General features: G+C 34.1%; 1 protein-coding gene and 1 long non-coding RNA gene across 2 annotated transcripts; both read left to right on the top strand.

The window, feature by feature from the left end:
• Positions 1-212: 212 nt before the first annotated feature.
• Positions 213-6,556, top strand: LOC132737803 (uncharacterized). Its single transcript, XR_009626782.1, has 4 exons — positions 213-289; positions 2,116-2,299; positions 5,333-5,443; positions 6,446-6,556. It is a non-coding gene; the product is annotated as an uncharacterized LOC132737803 (long non-coding RNA).
• Positions 6,557-6,919: 363 nt separating this feature from the next.
• On the top strand, positions 6,920-8,967 carry LOC132737802 (uncharacterized). Its single transcript, XM_060725150.1, has 4 exons — positions 6,920-7,004; positions 7,282-7,392; positions 7,740-7,920; positions 8,449-8,967. The coding sequence occupies exons 2-4, from the start codon at positions 7,338-7,340 to the stop codon at positions 8,822-8,824; spliced, it is 612 nt and encodes a 203-aa protein (XP_060581133.1). The 5' UTR covers positions 6,920-7,004; positions 7,282-7,337; the 3' UTR covers positions 8,825-8,967.
• Positions 8,968-17,037: the final 8,070 nt, after the last annotated feature.

Here is a 17,037-nt window from a genome sequence, read left to right as displayed (position 1 = left end):
TTCTTTTTTCTCTCTCAAAATTGGTAGCCAGGGATTTGATAATTTAATTATATTGTTTTTATAACAATGTCACATACAGTGTAATAATTGGGTATATTATCCTTCTCCAGGTCTCCATGTTTTCTTACTGGTCACGTTAACAAGATTCGCCAGACTATGTCCATGTTCTTTTGGCCTGGTTTTTAGTATTTATATATTTGTGTTGACATTTTAGAAGTGTTTGCTAGAGATAATAACAACTAAAGGGAATGGTCAGGTCACATACAGTCTTAGATGTGCGTCAGAAAATGTAAGTTTGATAATCATATCTAGAAATTATAGGTATCTTCTTTAACAGCATTGTAGTAAGAAAAAGAAGTTTAAAACAATATCTAGTCATAATAATATTATATTCGCAAGTCAGCATTCCAGATCAAAGTATCGTACATGGATATTTAAGCTATATTTCTGAAGCAGAATTGTTGATATGGTAGAAAAACTGGTTTGGTCCAGGAAATTGACTTAACTGCAGCGTAACTGTCCGGTTAGCTCGATAAGTAGAGCGTTGTGGTAAATGGGGAGACCTAAGTCATTAAAGTTTTGGTTTGGATTTTATCTTTGTTTACTATCAATTATTAAGGGGGGTGTACTACCAAAGGTAAATTTTTTTTATTTTGTATAGTTTTTCATGTTTTTTGTACTTCTTTTATATTCTTTTTTAAAACAATATACAGTAGAAAATTTTAAGTAAAGTAATTTTTCTTTAAATTTTAAATATCATGTTGACAAAATGCCGTACGGGAGTATATTAACAAAGACAGTATGAGTTCAAGTTGGGACTTGGCTAATGTTTTGATGATATTGATTTTGTGCGTGCGTGCGCATGCGCATGCGTGTGTGCGCGCTTACGCGTGTGCAATTGCGCGTGCGCGTGTTCGCGTGCGCGCGTGTGTGTGTGTGTTTTAATGTCATTTGAACTATTTTTATCCAGTATTGTAACACTGAAAAAAATGAGCATTGCATTCAAGATCTTTGACAGTGCAATGTTGCAATGTTGCGATGTCATTTGTGAGTTGTTCTTTTTTATAAATGTCATGTAGATAAGGTCAATTTACTGTCTATCTGTATACTCATCCTATATTTACAAACACAGTTGTAATCACTGTAGTGAATAACTAACTGTACATTTTCATTCATCCAGGCATAATCACATGACATCATTTTCATTCATCATTATATAAGAATTATGGGTAAAGTCTTGTTCTTGTTGTGAGTTACTATGCTCAGTGAACTGTCTCTTGTTATGTCCTTGTTATGTCCTGTGTTGTTAAGTGATGTCCAATAAATATCTTGTATATTTGTTAAGTAAGAATGTGATTGGATGAGAGTGATTTCATATCATTTTATGCATGGGCAATCTACATTCCTTTTCTAAAAAATCATTTTCATACTTTGCATTGTAAGGTGAACTTCAGTAGTTCTTCATAGAACATTTTGAATATTATATTTATATAAATCAACTTTACGTTTGTTCTTTATAGAACGGATTTGATATTTATAATTTTATATAACAGAGGTCAGCCAGTTGCACCTGGTAAGATACGTTTTACTTAAAATTACTTAAAATAAATGTATTGAAATGTATGAATTAAATAGTTGGAATTGTTTGAAATGTGAATTGTTGAAATGATATCGATATTGAATTTGTATTTTAATTTGTGTTTTGCATTTCATGTATTTATAATTGTTTATTCATTTTATAGGTTTTCATTTACACATCATCAAAATAAATATTGAACACCCAGTCAGAGCTGGTCCCTACCGGGGATGCCATATGTCACGGTTCAGAACTGTTCACTATTTAGGGAAGAAGATGTGTAAGCGGCCGGATTGCTCAGTCGGTAGAGCCGCGGTACGGTATTCCGAGGGTCCCGGGTTCGAGTCCCGGTCAGGCTGCACATTTTTCTCACCCTGGGGGACCGTGATGGTATAAGCTCCGAGTTCAATTTCACATTGTTCTCTTTACCCATTAGAAATTCGAGGACGGGTTGGGAGTTGGTTATTGTGGTTCTTTTTATAGATGTCATTTGTGTGTTGTTCTTTTTTATAAATGTCATTTGAACTATTTTCCTTCAGTATTGTAACACTGGAACGAAAAGAACATTGCATTCAAGATATTTGACAGTTCAATGTTGCGATAGAGACTTATGTAATGTTCCTGTAATCACAACGTTACCATCACAACCAAACACAACAACAACAACGTCTATTAAGACAACAACAGAAATAACCATCAAAACAACTACCGCTTTGACAACAGGTATGCTATTCCATATTGATTATTAATTTATTATAAGCCTAAAATTAATCTATTTTTAGTAGAACCTGATTAGTGTGTTAACCATGTTATTCTTGGCACATACCATACATACATTAATTAGGTAATGTACTTTGAATAACCAAATACACAATGCACAAAACTGTGCAGTGCCGCAGTGGGTGGAATCTCTTGCCTGGTACAACAGTCCGGTCTCGGTTATAAATAAACCAATTTCAGATTTCGAATTTGAATTCAACTCCCTCCCCGTCCCCATCCCCGTAATGAAAACAACGAATTAGATGGTAGCTCAATCAAAGTTGATTATTTTACAAAAATACTCGTTAGCCTCAGTAAAATTATTGACCTTCTCAATTGGTACAATAAAGTTGTCTCGTTTTGAATTTCAAACTGTTCATTGAACGTTTAAGTGTTTTCAATTTCAAATTTAACAAAAAAGCTACCAAGAGCATGGTCAGACTGAGCGGTGCTGGCAAAGGACAGTCATATTCAGTCCGTGAAAGTAATGGATTCAGCTGTATTGTCTAAATGTGGTATTAGCGTTTTTAGTGTGACCTGATATCCAAGCATTCAACAATAAATTATTAAGTTTATACTAATTTATTTTAGTTTGATTGTGTGGAAGCTATACGCTTATTGACAAATACTTTTTTTATTTAAGATCTATTTTAAATGTATTATTTAACAAAATATATGGTTAATATGGGTGTGCAAGGTATTAAAGCATTGCGTATGAAACTATGTTTGTTTGAAAACACAAATGAATTATTACAATTGCTAGATTCAAGATCAGTTATCTGGAAACTGCTATAGCGCCAATGTCTGTGTACTAGGCACTGAAGCTTTTAGGGTGAAGATATTAGTGGCATGATTACTGTATAAGTCTATAGATTTAGTTACCCCAAGGGCGCTACCATTTACATTTGTATTCATTCAAATGCACGATTAATTTAACTTTTGTAAAATTCTGATAGCCAATGCTTAATGTTAAATATATAAGCATTTGGTCAGAATCTATGTTGTTATTGAGGAAGAGATGTTTAATTGTGGTTGTCGATGAACGAGAGTGTCAAACACAAGCTCACCTCTGAGCTCAAAATGCTAAAGTGAGCATAAATGAACTCACCAACTGATTATTATCCCCCGCCGATGGAATCGGGAGGGGGATATAGTTTTGGCGTTGTCCGTCCGTCCGTCTTCCGTCCGTCCGAATTTCGTTTCCGGACTAGTTCTCTGCAACTACTGGCTGGAATTCAACGAATTTTTATGGGAATCATCAATATCAAGAGGAGATGCGCATATCTTCGGCTTGTCCCGGTCAGACCCTTTAACTCAGAGTTATGGCCCTTGATTAGTTATGTAGTATGCATATAGGGTAAAAATCGTTTCCGCACTACTTCTTTGCAACTGCCGGCTGGAATTCAACAAAACTTTATGGGAACCTTCAATGCCAAGAGGAGATGCGCATATCGTCGGTTTGCTCCGGTCAGACACTTTAACTCAGAGTAATGGCCCTTGATTAGTTATGCATTATGCATATGGAGTAAAAATCGTTTCCGCGCTACTTCTCTGCAACTACTTGCTGGAATTCAACGAAACTTTATGGGAATCTTCAATACCAAGAGGAGATGCGCATATCATCGGCTTGTTCCGGTCAGACACTTTAACTCAGAGTTATAGCCCTTGATTAATTATGCAGAGTGCATATAGAGTAAAAATCGTTTCCGCGCTACTTCTCTGCAACTACTGTCTGGAATTCAACGAAACTTTATGGGAATCTTCAATACCAAGAGGAGATGCGCATATCGTTGCCTTGTTCCGGTCAGACACTTTGACTCAGAGTTATGGCCCTTGATTAGTTATGCAGTATGCATATAGAGAAAAAAATCGTTTCCGCAACAGTTCTCTGCAACTACTGGCTGGAATTCAACGAAACTTTATGGGAACGTTCAATACCAAGAGGAGAGGCACATATCGTCGCCTTGTTCCGGTCAGACAGTTTAACTCAGAGTTCTGGCCCTTGATTAGTTATGCAGTATGCATATAGAAAAATATTCGTTTCCTCGCTACTTCTCTGCAACTACTGGATGGAATTCAATGACACTTTATTGGAACCTTCAATACCAAGAGGAGATGCACATATTGTCGCCTTGTTCGGGTCAGACATTTTAACTTAGAGTTATGACCCTTGATAACTTAGGCAATATACAACCAGAGCAATAATCGTTTCCGTGCTACTTCTCTGTAACTACTGGCTTGAATTCAATGAAACTTTATGGGATACTAAGAGGAGATGTGCATATAGTCGCCTTGTTCCGGTCAGATACTTATAACTCAGATTTATGGCCCTTGATTAGTTAGGCTGTATGCATACATCTCATTGGCATTTCCAGATATAACTATTTAACACAAAGTTATGGCTCTGTTATTGCCCTGAATATGTATCAAGTTCAAAGAATATTACTGTTTATGCCATGATTAATATATATAAAGCCTTATGTCATCAGTTGTTGTGTTAATTATAACCAGTACTCGGCGAGGGATATAAATTCAACAAATTTGCTTGTACATTCATTTTTGTCATAATTAACAAAATATTCTCATTATAACCATGTTATTTTGTTATCTTTTGCTATAATTGTGTATAAGCTATAATCATTTTACAGCTGACCCTTGTAGTAGTTCCCCATGCTTATATGGTGTACGACTTTGAAATCGCCGTTTATTCTGTACATGTTCCATTGGTTATACCGGCGCCTTAAGTACGTTTTATATCTTCTTTGACTCTTGAAGATACAAACTTACACCTGGATTTAAAAAAATGAGAATTATGGCTTCGAGCTCTCCTTGGATCATGAAGCTCTTTCCAGGTACAACGCCAGTACCAATTCTTTATGGACTCAACTCCAAACGTTAGTCCCCCATCCAAACAGAAATAAATATCGCCTAGTACCGTAAACAACTTATGAAAATGCAATTTAATTTATGATTTAATTTTAAATCATTATATTTAAGCGGTTGACCATTGTGTATCCAACCCATGTGCTCATGGGACATGTTCATCCAGCGTTCACTCATATGTGTGTTCTTGTGAACAAGGCTGGATAGGATCGAATTGCAAAACTCGTAAGTGTAAATTATTTGACATTTTTTAACGTCAGAACAAAAATTCTTGAAAATGATATCGAAGAAGACTATGAGCAAGTTTATTGCCCGTAATGAATATTTTATATTAATATTAATGCCTATATTAATACTATTATCCTTTTGATAATTAATATCTTATTTAATTTATAATTTATATCAATGATAATAGTCAATATTATTATTACTCTAATTAATTTTTTGTTTTACTATATTATTATTATTATTGTTATTGTCTTACTGTGAAATGAGAAAGGCTTGCCACCTTCGAAGGAGAGGGTGTATATTGTTTTGCTTATGTCTGTCGGTCCGCCGGTCTTTCAATCTTCATAATTCATATACAGATTGATCATAACTAGTAGTTGACCCCTATTAATTTTAGGGTCTCTAGGTCAAAGATCAAGGACAGGGGAGGCCTTAAATGTTAGAATGGTTTCCGCTTATTATCTTGAAAGCTATCAATCACAAAGTCTTCATATTTCACGTATTGATTTGTCATATATAGTAAATGACCCCTATTGACTTTAGGTCACTATTTCAAGGGTCAAGGTCACAGGGACCTTAAATGTTAGAATGGTTTTCGCTTATATCCTGAAAACTATATATCATAAAGTCTTCATATTTCACGTATTGAATAGTCATTTGTATTAGATGACCTCTATTATTTTGGAACCACTGAAGCAATTGTCAAGGTCAAAATGGCCTTAAAATTAAGAATGGTTTCCGCTCATTACTTTGAAAACTTTTTATCACAAAGTCTTCATATTTCACATATTGATTAGTCATTATGGGGTAACTAGTTCAAAGGTCAATTTCACATATTGATTGGATATTACAAGTAGGTCACTTTTCCCCACAACTGAACACTTCCATGTACCCATATATGGCAAGTTTCTACAATGAAATTACCAATAGAACGAGTCAATGGCTAGAAATGGGACATATGTGTCTTTCGACATTTCCTGTTATACTTTTCTTTTGTAGCTGATCCCTGCACAAATTCTCCATGTTACAATGGTTTCTGCTCAAGTTTTGAAAATGGTACATTTTCTTGTATATGCAACAGTGGTTATACAGGGCAGCTATGCGACTTTGGTAAGTTTTAACTAGTCTGCCTTCGTTCCAAAGATAAATTGCACTTTTATTGTGTCTGCGATTTCATGCACTGAATCCTTTTTAAAGTGTACTAGATTACAGTGTGTCTTTCCAATAAAGAATCCCTTTTCTTCGATAATTTAATGAACAGTTTCTTAACATTTTTTGATATCAAAAAAAATCTTAGGGGGACATTTTTTTGTTATTTATGGGGAATTGACGAAATATTAAACGTTATAACCTTGCAAATTTAATGTTTTTTTTGCTTTTGAATTAAAAAAAAAAGGGTCAAAAAATTTCGTAGAAAGAATATAAAAATTCAAAAATATTCCCCTTTACAGCACATAACCTTTATGAAATCCATGTGTACATGGCACGTGCACACCGAGCGGCAGACATTTCATTTGTTATTGTGAACACGGATGGACAGGAACAACTTGTAATTCATGTAAGATATGACAAATCTAAGGATCAGAAAAAAGACAGCAATACGCTATCATATAACGCTTTGATCGGTACAAGTAGAATAATTATAATTTGGTAGAAACATCATGATTATCATGTTTCATTTTTCTAGATCTTTTAAATCTTTGTTTTAAATTGGTTATTTTAGTGTTGACCATTTATATTCATAATCTTGCAAATTCATATATGAAATCAATTATAGATTCTGAAATATATTTTCACAAATATATTTGAAGGCGTCATTTTGCTTTTAAATGTAGTGATAGATCAATGTGCTTCAAATCCGTGTTTACATGGACAATGCACGGGCGACTTGATGTCATATAAGTGTAATTGTACCATTGGATATGTGGGCAACCACTGTGATACAGGTAGGCAATATGTTATTGTTCCAACGTGAAGGTAGGTCTTCTTTATCTGTTAGTGTTGTCTATTTGACATAAGATGTACATTGTATTATAATTTGTGACTTCATTTGTGTTAGTTGTTTTGTTTGCTGTTATCAAATTCATTTGACCAATTATTATCTACCGCTACATAATATCTTTTGTATTCTTTATGTTAATAAAGATGTTTTCAAATATGATTATTTAGTAGCACTACTAAAGTCCTTTTTTGTTGGTGAATAAGTCTTTTATTGTTTGTGTTTTCTTTTATTACATACTTTTTGTTTGTTTTTTATGTGTGCTGTCTATTACTTTGTAAACACCTATTTCAGCTTGTAGCCGGGACGTTCTAGTCAAAATCGACCAAACGCTCCTTAGCAATTATTATGTCCCATCAACCAGGCAATTCTTGCAAAAACTAGTCAGCAAAATGCAAATAGGATCCAATGGTATATACATGGGAGTGTCAACGTTTTACGAATCTGGTGTTGCTTTTGGTTGGGGACTTGGTTGGTATGTATGAGTGATAAAAGTATAATTTATTCTGCTGAATTTGTGTAATTAGTTTTGCCTGAATTTGAATCATGAACACATTTTTACAAGATGGAAAACAAAAATGCTTGTTCGTATCATTGCAAGATTTTTAACGGGTTAAAGTCAAAGTGTCAATGCCTTACATTTTGTTGTTTTTTTTTCACATGAAAAAATATCAATAGAAGTTGTGTTGTTGTTGTTGTTGTTTTTTGTTTTGTTTTCTTGTTGTTTTTTGTTTGTTTTGTTTTTTGTTAGTTTTTTTCTTACTTCCTTTATTAGCTGCACCTTTCCAGGCTGTATCTTAATATAATGAATATAGCTTGCTTTGAAAAATGTTTACCGAATATCGGGGTTTTTTATTGTTAAGCAATGTAATTACTTGACAGCGAATTCATTCGTACATAATCATCCGACTTTAATGACAACCATTCTGTCATCTTCGCCAAGATTATTCCAGACTATTTGTAAAAGAAAGTATCTAATTATTGTACGAAAATCTTTCAACAGGAACACCAACAAAATCAGTCTACTATCTTCAATTGGACATCTCCAGCATCAACCAATGTCTGGACTTCCTGATATATTTCAACCGGTACATAGCTTATATATCCACGCAACAGGCGGACATGATGGTCGTTATGATGTTCCAGATGTAGCTTTGATCATCACTGGTCCATTCAAAAATAGCCAGTATAGCTCCAAATCTGAGTCGGATAGAATAAACACGGTTATGCCGATTGTAACAATAGGAGTGGGCAATGTTAACACACAGATGCTTCGGTCTATCGCAAAAGACAGTTCACACGCTTTAAATGTCAGGAGTGTAAACGACTTAGTTGATAATGATTTTGTTGACAAAGTCTTGAATATTCTCTGTTTATAATGAATTGAACTACATGTACTACCGAACACTCAGTTTAAGTAGTTTATGACTATATATATCTACATGCATTAAAACAGTTTTTTGTCTTGTACTGTTTTATATACAGCTGATTTGTAATGAATTTAACAAATAAATCATATGTTATGTTACCTGTTTCTGTGGAAGTATTTTTATGCATATGAACAGTGAATGTTTTGGAAGGTTACTTTGTTTGTAGTTTATTTCATAAATATTTAATACATGTACACGTAAACACCCTAAGTTTAGGTTGCCTGCTTTTAAATTTATCAATGGGTATTCTCTTGAATACATGTAGTCCAGTTAAAGCACTGTGCATGTAAATGTATACGAGTTAACTCTGACACATTTTCAACAGAAAAGTTCCCAAACTATGATACAACTATAACACATTTTTATAGAAACGACCCCAAACTATGACACAAGTTATAGAAAGAGCATCGAAACACGAGACTATCTGATTTGTACGAGGGGCCGTAGCCCCGAGTATAAATCAGATTGCTGAGTGTTTTGATGTTCTTTCTCTTTTGTATCATAGGCAAAAAAACACATATTCCCTTGATGACAACATAAAACCCCAGAAAAAAGTAACCAATTTACGAGCATCTGCATATGACTTTTCCATCGTTATCTCTTTCCCCGTCGTCGCAGTAAATAAATTTTAAATTCATAACTTGTAATTTCGTTCTGACCTGTATAGTGTTCCACGGATACGAACCTCATAATTTGCGACTGTTTATAATAAAGGAGAACGGCGGTGAGGGTGAGGAAAATGTACTTGGAGAGATAGGGAGTTTGGATTGTTTCATGTAAGTAATCTATCAAGCTAGCATACTGGACGTTGGTAAGAATCCACTCCTTTGCCCGTTAAGGCCTGCAATAATATACTAGGGGCACTTGGGATAAGGTCATATTCTACCAGTAAAGCTAGTGTCGCATGCAGTTCAATAACAAAACCTATATTAAGCACGAGCATAAAGTGGTTAATAAAAGCTAATTAATTTACGTTAATTGGTTTTTAATTAATTAATTGTTAATTGGTTCTTTGAACGCCGCCTTTCCTTGTTGATCCTGTTAATCATATTTAAGCCGATTTTAGGGGGCAAGAGGGATGTTGCACTTTCCATAAGTCTCCATGAGTAGACCCAGTCAAGCTATGTGTACTTCGTAGAGTCGGCTTTGCACTCTTGGACCTGAATGAAGAATTTCAGAGCACGCCTTTGGGTCACTAAGTTAACATAGTCTTGTTAAGTAAAAAAAGGCTCACGTGTTTGTATTGTGTATCATTATATGGTTTGAATGCTGACACATGTGTGATGTCCTGTCTTGTTAAAACTGTCTTTTAACGAAAAGATTTTTCCTATCTTCCCCTCATTTCCAAATTTATACCCCCCCCCTCTATTTTCCCTTTCGCCCTAACTTTTCCTTTTAAAATTTCACCTAACTCGCTTTTAAATTTCTTAAATTTTTTCACTTCTACATTTTAATTGTAACAGTAACTGACATATATCTCCCCTCCTTTCTCAGCACTTGTGCCTTCTTCCCTCTTTTCAATTGGTGCCCTCTTGGGCCCTGTTAGTCTGACTAGTTTGTGTGTCGGGGGCTGTGTTCTTTGAACGTCGCCTTAACGGTAATGCGCATGCGTGAAGTAATGGATGCTCAAATTTTTGTGGCAAATAAATTTTCAAAATTTTGTAAAAATGAAAGTGATATGCATTCTAAAGTGATTGACAGATATGTCAGCTTTTGGATAATAATGTAGTCAAGGAGGAAGGATAATTGTATAATAAATGAGAAGAAAAAAACGGGAAAAGAGTAAAAGTTCGCCACAGATCACGGAAAATACTTGTGAAAACAAAAGTTAGCTATGGCAAATAATAACCTTCAAAATAACTATTTTCAACAATTGCTTCAAGATAATGGACAATATCAGACAATGGGTAGTAACCAGGGAAGTCAACACTTTGTAAATAGTAACCAACAAAGCCATCAAACATTTTCTACACCTTTTAAACAAATTTTTGGAAAAGGGGGTCCCAAATAGGCATATTACTTTTCCAAGGGCAATCCCCAACTCCCAATACTACAAATTTAAACAGGACCCTTTTAAGCATTTTGTGCATAGAAACAAGCTATCACAATTAAAATATTAAACTACAGAAAACAAAAAACTGGTTAATAGTCTAGATAAAAAGAAAAGGGGGAACAAAAGGGTGGGGTTTTCAATCGAAAAAAGTAGCTTTAATAAAAAATGAAAAGCAAAAATATGGTTCAATATATCAAAAAAAGAAAAACATAAAAAGAGCTAAGTAAGGAAAAAAATGAAAGTGCAACAACTTAAAAGTAAGATGCTTACATTTTTTTGTTTTTTGTATTAGGGGGAAAAACAGAGAAGACTCAGATTGTTTTGCCAAAGTTTTATCCTTAATAGAGGAGCAGCTTAGTCACGGAAATGCCGCAGAAGAGATTACATTTCATCGAGGTCATCGTATAGGTAAATTTAAGCCTTCAAACAATAGACCAATTGTAGCTTAATTTTATGGAACGCCATAGCTGCCTTATATAAACACTTCTAAAGTGGTCATGTCCTTTTTACAGATAGTGCTGTGGTTCTGATAAATGGTTATGTGGTTTTAATAAATGGTGATGTCGTTGTGATAGATGGTCCTGTAGTTTAAATAAATGGTCCTGTGGTTTTTAAAAATGGTTATGTCGTTTTGAAAGATGGTGCTGTAGTTATAATAAATGGTGATGTGGTTTTGATAAATGGTTATGTCGTTTTGACAGATGGTGCTGTGGATTTAATAAATGGTTCTGTGGTTTTGATAAATGGTAATGTCGTTTTGAAAGATGGTGCTGTAGTTAAAATAAATGGTGCTGTGGATTTAATAAGTGGTGCTGTGGTTTTGATAAATGGTTATGTCGTTTTGACAGATGGTGCTGTAGTTAAAATAAATGGTGCTGTGGATTTAATAAGTGGTGATGTGGTTTTTATAAATGGTTATGTCGTTTTGACAGATGGTGCTGTAGTTTGAATAAATGGTGTTGTGGATTTAATAAGTGGTGCTGTGGTTTTTATAAATGGTTATGTCGTTTTGACAGATGGTGCTGTAGTTTGAATAAATTGTGTTGTGGATTTAATAAGTGGTGCTGTGGTTTTGATAAATGGTGATATCGTTTTGACAGATGGTGCTGTAGTTTAAGTAAATGGTGCTGTGGTTTTGATAAATGGTGATATCGTTTTGACAGATGGTGCTGTAGTTTAAGTAAATGGTGCTGTGGTTTTGATAAATGGTGATGTCGTTTTGATATATGGTAGAGTCACTTTGGTACCTGGTGTGGTCAATTTATATACGGTGTTGTTGCTTTGATAACTGGTGCTGTAATTTTCATAGATGGTGCTTTTGTTTTGATAAATAGTGCTGTGGTAATGATAAATGGTGATGTCGTTTTGATATATGGTGGTGTCACTTTGATACCTGGTAGTGTTATTTTATATATGTTGCTGTTATTTTTATAAATGGTGCTGTAATTTTGTTATATGGTGATGTTATTTTTATAAATGGTTATACTATTTTGATGTATGGTGATGTTCTTTTTATAAATGGTGATACTACAATGTATTTTGATATATGGTGATGTTCTATTTTTAAATGACGATACTATCTTAATGTATGGTGATGTTCTTTTTATAAATGGTTATACTATTCTGATGTACGATGATGTTCTTTTTATAAATGGTTATACTAGTTTGCTATGTTGTGATGTTCTTTTTATACATGCTGATACTATTTTGATGTATGGTTCTGTTATTTTTTATTACGATGATGATGATCTATTTATAGATGACCTGTTTGTTTACTGGAACATTTTGATCGGTTATTTTAAATTATGGAGACCTGTGTTTTTCGCCAACTTTTATACACTCTAATCTGAGTTTCATCATATCTTGACTGTTATTTATTCTAAAGTATTTCATTTCATTTCCTGTATAGATAACTTGCATACAAAATCAGGCATGATCTTTTCATATTCAAAAAATGTCCACAAGTTTCAAAATTGCTTCCATTGTTTTCATCAGTTAAACATTTCAATTTTAATTTATCAATCTCAGAGAAAAACATTTAACTGTTTCCTTCATGAGCATATTGTGAAAAATGGCCGTTTTCATTGAAAAGCCTCCTGTTACAAGTTCAACTGCTATGGAACTATGAAAAATGCTTTGATACTGATGAAAATTGGCACAAGTGTTGACTGGACAATAGGCTGTGTGTCTTAAATTTCCTGTAACATTGGCAACAGGAGAACGACTCAAAATTGCCAAAAATCACTATTTTGCATTGTTTTTTCTTTATATCAAAACAAACTGAGTTCAAAGTGCTGCAACTTCTCAATGGATTGAGATGGAGCAAAAGGCTTTTCAGCGTTGGTTACACGTTACCTTACGATCGACCTGAGGCTATTTTAGCCTGTCACATGTCCAAACTTTTCTTGGCGATGAGGGCGACTGTTGCCTACTTTAACCCCCCCCCCCCCCCCCAAAAAAAAAAAAAAGAAAAACAAAAAAACAGAAGAGGGCACATCCCCTTGATGTACCATTTTGAAGGGGAAGGCGCCGAAAAAATGGTCACTTTTTTAACAACATTTCTCAAACGAAAAACAGTGTCTAGGGCCTAAATAGGGCATTTTTCACTTTTTAATGCCTCAAAAAGGGGCGGGGGTCTACGAGCCGTCAAAACACGTCTATTAGAGGTAAAGGGTTAAAGGAGGTTTCGCCATATTTTTCTCAGAAATAAGTAAATAACCATCTCCACAGTTCAGAAAGACATCACCATGTACAAAAATCACAGCACCATGTATATTACCATTTATCAAAAACACAGAACTATTGATTAAAACAACCTTACCATTTATCAAATCCATAGCACGGTCTATTGAAACGACATAACCATTTATCAAAATTACAGCACCATCTAACAAATCGACATAATCATTTATCAAAATTACAGCACCATCTAACAAAACGACATAACCATTTATCAAAATTACAGTACCATATATAAATACCACAGGACCATCTTACAAAACGACATAACCATTTATCAAAATTACTGCACCATCTATAACAACCATTGCATCAACTAAAAGAACGACCTAACCATTTATCAAATCGACAGCACCATCTAACAAATCGACATAACCATTTATCAAAATTACAGCACCATCTAAAACAACCACAGAATCATCTAACAAAACGACATAACCATTTATCAAAATTACAGCACCATCTTACAAACGACATAACCATTTATCAAAATTACAGCACTATCTATAACAACCACAGCACCATCTAACAAAACGACATAACTATTTATCAAAATTACAGCACTATCTAACAAATCGACATAACCATTTATCAAAATAACAGCACCATCTATAACAACCACAGCACCATCTAACAAAACGACATAACCATTATCAAAATTACAGCACCATCTATAGCAACCATAGCATCAACTAAAAGAACGACCTAACCATTTATCAAATCGACAGCACCATCTAACAAAACGACATAACCATTTATCAAAATAACAGCACCTTCTATAAAAACCACAGCTCCATCTTACAAAACGAGATAACAATTTATCAAATTCACAGCACCGTCTTTTAACATGACTGCACCATATATCTAAATTACATCACCATCTATCTGAACGACATCACAATATATGAAAATACATGTAACATCACCATCTATCAAAACCATAGCACCATCTATAGAAACGACATCATCATTTATCCAAAGGACATCACGACTTGATAAGAGTAAATATAAGGCAGCTATGGCGTTCCATATAAATTGCTTATTTCCCAGACAGAGAAAAGGTGCGCATGGACGCTAAACAATTGAAAAGACCCTACAATATTATCCAACAATTTTCGAAGGAAGTAATGGAACGCCGCCGATAAGGTTAGACGCAAAGAAGGCTGGGGAGGAGTCATACGTAGTTACTGACAAACTCTACATTGACGGACGCTTTTACAATGACGAGACTTCCGGTCTTAGATAGGATCACCACGGAGCAGAAATCAGGTGTGTTTCATGGATTAAGAAGGCTTATCCCAAATAAAACATTTAATCCTGATTTCACGAATTTTATGTCAAATTTTAAATCATATTCTTAAGTGAAACATGGACAAAGAAATCATCAAAAATAGAATTAAATGGGTATACGTTTTACCATTCTTTCAGAAAATATCAAAATAAAAGAGCTCAGCGAATCAAAGTGGCATATTAGCATGTGTTAAAAAACTATATCAATAAAGGTTTGAAATTAGTAAAAAAAGATGTAGATTGCTTTATGTGGTTGAATTTAGATAATGAATATTTTATGTTGCCTAATGATGTTTATCTATGTTATTTATACATTGCTCCAGAAAATTCTTCTGTTCATAATTTGTATGACTGTGATTTATTTAGAAGATTACAGACTGATGTACTGTTGAATTTTATTTATTTTAATACCGTTGTAAACATAGCATGGAACAGTGCATTTCAGAAAAGGTAAGTCATGTGTGTATGGATAGTATTATAATACGTATTGACCTTACTACTTAAAGTGAGGTATGGTGATGTAGTGGTAGCGCGCTGGTTTATCAATTATACAGGTGCGGGTTCAAATCCCAGCATGTCCATTTTTTTATAAATACATTTTTTGACGTGACATAATGGCTTGCAACGAAAACCATCTTGATTGCGTGCACACGAGTCCTGTGCTATTTGGTTGAGGTGTATGATATGGCGCTGTTAGAAGGACGTCATCTTTATTTCGTTGATCATCGCAAATAATGTTATAAGGCATGTTGTCTATTACCACGACAGTGTGTGCTAGAAGATTAGGGATTAGCTTTTGATTAAGCCACTTGATGAAAACCTCGCCATTCATTTCTCCGTGGTAACCACATATTTGTGGTACTCTCTTGACACTGGAGACGAACACGCTAGCGCGACTGAGAGTGCCACAGAGGTGAAGGCATTGTTTGAATTGTTGAATTTAATTGAATTGAAACTGATTATATATGATATAGCATTCACATGAATAAAAAAGACATGAAAAATATATACATGTATAAAAAATGAAAAAAGAAAAATAAATAAAATAGAAAGTAAAAAAATAAAATAATAACAAAATACAAAAGGCCTTATAAAAGTATTACCCCCTTGTGGGATTTGAACGTTCGACCTTCTGCATGCAAAACAAGCACCATAACACCTACACTTTCAGACCAGGTAATATTTGATTACATTTTTTTCCATTTAATGCGTTTTCGTATATGGCTTTTTTCCTACCACTCTTAATTTAAGATTTCCCATTCTCGATTATATTTGAATCGACATTAGGTTTTAAGTATTTATTTGATAAACATTGCGATAATTAAGTGGTCAACAACGTTATCCACTTAACATTTATTGTTTTAGCTACCGTAAATTCAGTTCAATATTTATTCTGCATAAACATACATAATGTTCATCGCCAAACATAATCAGGGGGTCGAACGTATAGCGGTGCGATACTCCTTTAAGCGAGGTGATTTCATGCGATACGCCCTAATGGCGGATTTACCCATGTAAACACACAACAGAGTGAGTGTTTTTTTTAATAAGTATTTCACAAATCTTCAATTACAATTGCATATTTTGTATTGAGGATGTGAAGATAGGACCGACACACATTTCTTCAAAATTACAGAGGCCTAAATTCATAATTAAAAAAGTTATTGAAGGTAAACTGACGGCAACTAATTTTGGGTCAGTGAATAAAATCGCTAAATGCAATCTTATATTAATATAGTTAATTTCTTTTTCTTCTTTATTCTATAACAGTAATCATAATTGAGTTGCATAGCAAGTACCTTTGTGCTCCGATATACACAGACGCTTACTGGTCAAAATATTTAAGTGTACGCTGGATTTTGGTGCGATAAAATAACTGTACGCTGTTAAAGGTTCGATAGTTTTCACTATCACATCTGCTGTCCATGTTTTCCTATGATTATACTAAGATATCTACCATATATGTGCCCGTTTCCGGAATTCTAAAATCTTCTTCTTTCCTTAAAGATTTACTTGAAATAAAAGTTTTGTATAACCATCTATATAAGTGTTTGAACTTAATTTGAATAATTAATAATAA

Source organism: Ruditapes philippinarum, unplaced genomic scaffold (genome assembly GCF_026571515.1).
Source record: "Ruditapes philippinarum isolate M1 unplaced genomic scaffold, ASM2657151v2 ctg9040_1_1_1_1, whole genome shotgun sequence".
NCBI classification, from domain to species: Eukaryota; Metazoa; Mollusca; class Bivalvia; order Venerida; family Veneridae; genus Ruditapes; species Ruditapes philippinarum.
The sequence above is the reverse complement of the archived record's forward strand: the minus strand, read 5'-3'. Positions and strand labels throughout refer to the sequence as shown.